General features: G+C 39.1%; 1 protein-coding gene across 1 annotated transcript in view; it reads left to right on the forward strand.

The window, feature by feature from the left end:
• atl3 (atlastin 3) overlaps positions 1–4572 on the forward strand; it is a 29212-nt gene extending 24640 nt beyond the window's left edge. The window contains exons 6-14 of the mRNA XM_047354447.1: positions 59–115; positions 224–316; positions 397–535; positions 640–767; positions 845–901; positions 1010–1081; positions 1197–1388; positions 2983–3222; positions 3864–4572. Of these exons, the coding sequence (XP_047210403.1) occupies positions 59–115; positions 224–316; positions 397–535; positions 640–767; positions 845–901; positions 1010–1081; positions 1197–1388; positions 2983–3222; positions 3864–3926 (1041 nt within the window). The 3' untranslated portion in view covers positions 3927–4572. The remainder of the gene's footprint in view (positions 1–58; positions 116–223; positions 317–396; positions 536–639; positions 768–844; positions 902–1009; positions 1082–1196; positions 1389–2982; positions 3223–3863) is intronic.
• Positions 4573–6754: the final 2182 nt, after the last annotated feature.

The following is a 6754-nucleotide window of genomic DNA, read 5'->3' on the forward strand; positions in this document are numbered from 1 at the left end:
TTGAGACTTTTGCGCCTCTTTAATAATTTGGCGTCATGTCGGTGTCTTCTCCTCACAGCTGTTTACGGAGTATGGTCGCCTGGCCATGGATGAGATCTTTCAGAAGCCCTTTCAGGTACCACAAATCCCATTAACTGAGACACGGTGGACGGTCACTGATGTTTGTGTGTATTTTTGTTAAATATGTCTATTTTCCCCTTTTAACACTATTTTTCTCCTGCAGTCGTTGATGTTTCTGGTCAGAGACTGGAGCTTTCCCTATGAATACAAGTACGGCTTCAAAGGCGGCAATGAATTTCTGGATAAACGCTTACAGGTACCAGTTTAGCGCTTCCAGTCTGGGAAATTATTTTAAAAGAGCCACAAAGTTGTTGAAATACTATTTGTTTATTTAAGATTAAAGATACCCAACATGAGGAGCTGCAGACAGTGAGGGAACACATCCATTCATGTTTCACCAAGATCTCCTGCTTCCTGTTGCCCCACCCTGGGCTGAATGTTGCCACCAGCCCTGCTTTTCGGGGCCAACTCCGTGGTAAGACTCAGATTTTTTTCTTCAGTTTCAATTTTTGTTTAAGAAAATGGACACTATACCGACTGTGCATCTGAGTTTTTGGTGAAAACATTTTATTTTGGCAGACGTGGGCCCTGATTTCAAAGAGCAGCTGCAGTCTCTGATTCCTAAACTGCTGCATCCGGACAACATGGCAGAGAAAGAGATAAACGGGAATAAAGTCACCTGCAGAGGCCTGCTGGAGCTCTTCAAGGTAAAATCCTCCCAGTCTTTGCGCCTCTGCTGAATCCCAGTCAGTTCATCTCATCCTGTCTTGTTTTGTGTTCCCAGGCTTACATTAAGATTTACCAAGGAGAAGATTTGCCTCAACCAAAGACCATGCTCATGGTGTGTGTGTACAGATATGGGGCTGAACAAGGCTCTCCGTACGATGAATGCTTGTTTTGACTTTAGTTTTTACCTCACTATGAGCAACACGTGTTTTTTATTTACCAGGCTACTGCAGAGGCTAACAACCTGGCAGCCGTAGCAGCAGCTAAAGATCAGTATCACAAAAACATGGAGAGGGTGAGTTTGCTCCTAACCATGAACCACATGTGCATCTTTACTTTTCTGGTTCTTTAGCAAATAAAACATATAAAGATATACAATAGGGCTTGTGTTTGTGTCCTTATCCTGCTAGATCTGTGGAGGAGATCTGCCTTATGTGGCTCCAGAGATGCTGGAGGAGAAGCATACCTTTTTCCACAGAGAAGCGATCCACGCCTTTGCATCCACCAAGAAAATGGGAGGACAGGAGTTTTGTGATCGTTACCAAGCACAGCTGCAAAGGGAGCTGGATGAGATGTGGCTGTCATTTAGCAAGCACAATGAGGTAAAGCTTATTTGTTTTATTTTTATTCTGCATGAATCTCAAGTCTCTGAATGTAACATTTTATTTTTGATGGGTTTTTTTCTTTTATATTTTACTTCTAAGGAGCCAGTATTAATTATAATACCTTAAAGATTGATCAGTAGTTAAAGCTTTCAGATGATCTTTAAATATTTTTCTTTGGACTTAGGCTGCTTTTCTCCTTCATTTTGAGCACAGTCCTTGTAACTGAAAACTTCTTATTTTTTTCTTATTTCGTAGCTTATCTGACTGGGCCACTTAAAGGACATGTTTTTAATCTGTTGTCCCTGGTGTTAGTCCTGCTAAAACCAGTGTTGTGCAACAATGGGTTTGTTTGGTTTGGCTGTTAGCAAATATTAATAATTATTAACAAAATCATTTACAAAGTTTAGATATTTTATTTTAGCCGAACAACTTTCAGTCTACCAGGGAATGTCCTATGAAAGTATCAAAAATGGACTCCGTAATGAGTAGCTTCACCATTCTTGTTCACCACTTCAGACGTTTAGGCATGCTTGATGCAAGTGTTTCCCAGAGGTCAATGGGAACGTTGCTCCAAGTGTTGAAAATGGCTTCATGAAGGGCATCGACTATCTAGAACTGATGTTAATTTTTGTAAACATTCATTGCCATCCATCCCCAAATGTTCTCAGTCTGATTTTCATCAGGGGAACAGGCAGGATGCTCCAAAAGAATGACGCTATTGTCCTGGAAGAAGTCCTTTGTCACGCAGGCATCTTGAACTGCAGCATTCCCACATAGATGAGGGCCTCAGTCATGAGGGTTGCCCATTGCAACATCTCCACATAGCGAGCTGCAACTTGACGCTCCCTTACAACCTGAAGCCACATTGAAGGAAAAAATCAATCATCCTACCACGTTCAAATACAGTGACCTCCTGGTGGCAAAGCCTAAACTTTTGATCAGCTGGCAAAAGCATGTTTAAATTTTAATGTGGTTTTCGATAAAGTGTCTGCTTAAATATTTTTTGTCCTTATTATCCAGAATTTTTTACTGGTCTTAAGATTTTGATCAGGAGTGAATACTGAATAAACAAAAACGACAACTTAAAAAATTAATAATTCTACTTAATAATTCTAACTTAATTCTACTAGCAAACTCTTCAACTAGGCTAACATTAAACTACATTACTAAGCAAAAATGAAATAATAATTTGAACTAATAAACTACAAAAAAGGAACAAAAGAATAAATTAAAACCAATAAAATGATGCAGTTCAGTGTGAATATGTTTAAGAACCAAAGCTTGTTTATGGAATTTGGCATGAGGTCAAACTAGTTTTAAAACTAATTAAAAACAACAATTTCAATAATCTTTTGGCCTATTACCTCTTAATAGTTGTTAACCAGTTATCTCAGGGAGTGATGGCAGCGAGGAACGTTTATGGTCTCTCACAAGATGGCGAATGAAAAGGAGAAAACGTAGAGGACTATTGACAATTGTCTGGCTGCTTGCAAGAAGCTACACAATATTCTAAATCTCAGGCTTGCTGTTTGTTTTTGGAGAAAGTGTGACTAAAAAAAAATGCTCTTTTTTTTTTTTGTTTGTTTTAAAGGCTAAGAACCTGTTCAGCGCCTTCAGAACTCCTACGGTTCTCTTTGTGCTGATGTGCCTCCTCTATGTGCTGTCTGGCGTGTTGCTTTTTGTCGGCCTGTCCACCTTCGCCCTGGTGTGTGACTGCGGTCTGGGGTTGCTCATGATAGCCATGCTGGCGTGGGCCTTCATCCGCTACTCTGGTCAGTACCGGCCTGTAGGTGGAGCCATTGACCAGGCTGCGGGGGTCGTCCTAGAGCAGGTGAGAACACAGGAAGCACTGATATTGACTACTATGTGTGTAACATTTTGATTACTTGTTTAATTGATGCTCTTGTCGGAGCCACCAGAGGACGCACTTGTTGAAAGATCCTGTCAGATTTTACACCAGAAGAGCGGAGCTTGATTAAAAATGCATCGTGAATTCAAGCAGATTTAAATTTAATACAATGCCTTAAACTTGTTCCTATTTAGTCATGTGTACAACCCCACACTTTAATGTAGTTTATTGGGATTATATAAAACAGACATACAGAAAAACATAATTAGGTGGAAAGAAAATTGATGCATGGTATAAAATGTATAAATAATAATTAGAAAAATGTTGGATTAATCTGTATTCAGCCCTATATCACATCCAGTGCAACCACTCAGGAGTCATCTAATTAGTAGATAGTCTACGTGTTGACCAAAGCTCCTGACCCAATCTGAGATTGAGCTTGAATGACAATTAAGACTTATAAGGTTTCATTCTGAGCTTTATTTCTCTTACTTCAACGAAATCAGAACTGTTTAACCAGACATTTGTTCTCAAACTTAAAAATCCCATCTAGGAATTGTGCACAGAGCAGGAAAAATGAAGCCTTTGACTCTAATAAACAATCTGCTGTGTTTTATTTTCAGGCTACAGTGATGTTGAACAAGTCGAGAGGAGCCCCCATCAGTGACAAGAAGAAGTTCAGCTAGAGGACTGGACCTCAACGATCTCAATTCCAAACAAACGTTACACAACAAAAGCACACTTCTAGCACTAAAGCCTTATCATCCATCAACCACGCTGGACCTGGGTGACAACAACGCGATTCTGATTCACCAGCACGGCTGTTAGGCAGAACAGACAGCCTTTAACAGTCCAGGTCCAAAGCCAGGAACATCCCAAACCCTCTTTACAAGTTTACAGCTGGACTTAACGGAAAGGTCAACAGTTAAAACCTCATGAGACATTTTTTAATGTCAGCTCGATGCGTCCTACTGGGCTGAACGCTGGTGAGACATGGGTCATCTTTGTAGTCCGTCTTAAAGATACTTTAAAATGCAGCTTTAAAGCTCTTAAATTTATGCGTGTTTCTACGGCTGTGTTTGAATTTCCTCCCTGTCAGTCATAGCATCAAAACAGTCTGTTCTCTTGATAGATTTGCTTCATCATCATTACAAGCTAGCGTTCCTTCTAAGATGGACGAGAAGAAAAAGAAACGCACTTTCTACTTTACAGTAATGCTGCAGATTTTTCATGCATTGTGTAATTGTTCCATTAAAAATATTTGTTTCTGTTAGACCCTTGATGGAAATATGTTGGGCACTATAAAATAAACAAGATGCTGGTTGAGATATACTCACTTTCAACTCAAAAGAAAAACTGTTCTAGAATAATAAGGTCAAATCACCAGCGTACAAATGGAAATGATCAGTCAGCCAAAGAGTTAGCTTTAAATGTTGTAATGTGCTTAAATTATTCTGTTTCTTCTTCTACAATTTTATATAGTCTGCAATAAACTCCAGGAAATATACAGGACCCTTAATCCTGAACACAGAACAACCATGATGTTTAAACTGAGCAGAATACAAAATAAGCCAGCAGTAATTGGCTGTGGCTGCTCCTGTTTTTACGGGTTGGGATTATAAATCTAATTATGCTTGCATCAAACATCAGTAATGTAATATTTATATTTACATGTTAGAATCTGGGCTTTCAGGCAAACTGAGAAACAACACTAATTTATCTCTGTTGTCTTATAAAAAGCTCATGTTGGTGTTTAATCTCTAGGTAAACATAATATTTAATCTTTCAGCTGAAAGTTTCTTACTCCTAAGAACCAATTTAATTATAGCAATTACAGCTTGAAATGTCTCCATCGAATGTTCTACACGTGTTGGTTAAATTTAGGCCAGGTAGATTGTTTTGCATCTGCAAGTTGACAAATCAGTTCTGTTTTTCAGTCCCCACAAACAGGATTTATTTTTTTGGGGCCATGCAGTGCTTCATACAGCCTATCAGAAGGAGCTTGGTGGTGGATTAAACCTGTTTATTATTTGCAACAATGTCCTCCATTTCTGTAGAGGCAACTGTGGCTCAGTAGGAAGAGTAGTTGTCTTGCAATCAGAAGGTTGTGGGTTTGATTCCAGCTTCCTCCTGCCATGTGCCCCTGGGCAAGGCACTTAACCTCAAGTTGCCTACTGATCTGCATATTGGTGTATGAATGTGTGAGTGTTAGTGAGTGCAATTGGGTGAATGTGGCTCTAATATAAAGTGCTTTGAGCGGTCTGTATGACTGGAAAAGCGCTATATAAGTTCAGTTCATTTACCATTTTTAGAATAGTACGCAGAGTGGAGACACACAAAGATTAAAATTAGAGCTTTACCCTTAGAGTGAATGCTTGAAACTATGTGCAAGAATTTAGGGCCAAAAGTGATTATAGAAATCTCGTGTTTTCACCATTGTGTTGTTCCCTGTATTCCTCTCCTTTTTCCACAAGAGGAGTGAACTTGTAGATGGCTTACAATAAGTTATTTTTGCACTTTTCCTCCTTTTTGGTGTTTGTGGCACAGAGCCCATTCCAAAAGTGGGAAACAAATGCATGCAATATTGTAGTAACAGCAAATGTAACAAATCTCCTGCTGTGATTTGATGACCATGGGTTTGACATGATGCTGTTTCATAAAGAATAAACAGAGATTGGCACAGTTACTACACCTGCCCAGGCTGTTCTTTTTGTCAGTTTACATTTGAATTTATGATACTGTATGATCCATAGAGCCTATAGAGCTGCAAACAATTGAAACCAGATGTTTGCAACCATAAAAGAAACCCAACCTTTTCTTCTCCACTTTCAGACATGAAGCCAGGCTAAATCTTTCCTGTTTTAGATCTGTTTTGGATTAGCAAATTTATTTCCATCTGAGCTACAACATTTAGTTTCCCTTTAGGATGAATAATGTATTTTTGAATTGAATTGAAATGCAAGAATAAGTAAGTAATTACCTTTTTTAATAATTGAGAAAGCCCAAATGATAGATCTAATTCACAGCATTTGTGTTTAATGGAGGCATAACTAGGTCTATTTTAAAGCAACACCTTAAACACGCTCCTACTTTGTGTGACATCATGGAGAAATGGGAACATATCAGGAAAAGAATTGTGGAGCTCCACAAGTCTGGTTCATCCTTGAGTACAGCTTCCAGATGCCTGAAGGTGCCACGTTCATCTGCTTAAACAATTATGCGCCAGTATAAGCACCAGGGCCCGTATTCTCAATGATCCTCGGAGTCCTTTCAGAGAGCTCCTAACTTTTAATAAATTGCAAATTCCTGGCAAAGAATCTCAGCTTCAGAGTGCATTGCTGCTTAGAGCGACTGAGTGAGAAGACGACAGAAATTCCTAACTTAGTGAGATGTGGTTGACCCCACTGATAGGTGTGACGTCTTCTAAGAGCTGTGATTGGTTGTGGAAAAAGAAGAAAAAATAAAACAAATGTGCTGCTAGTAATCAATGGAGAAACTAAATGATGTAGAATAT

Source organism: Girardinichthys multiradiatus, chromosome 23 (assembly GCF_021462225.1).
Source record: "Girardinichthys multiradiatus isolate DD_20200921_A chromosome 23, DD_fGirMul_XY1, whole genome shotgun sequence".
Lineage (NCBI taxonomy): Eukaryota > Metazoa > Chordata > Actinopteri > Cyprinodontiformes > Goodeidae > Girardinichthys > Girardinichthys multiradiatus.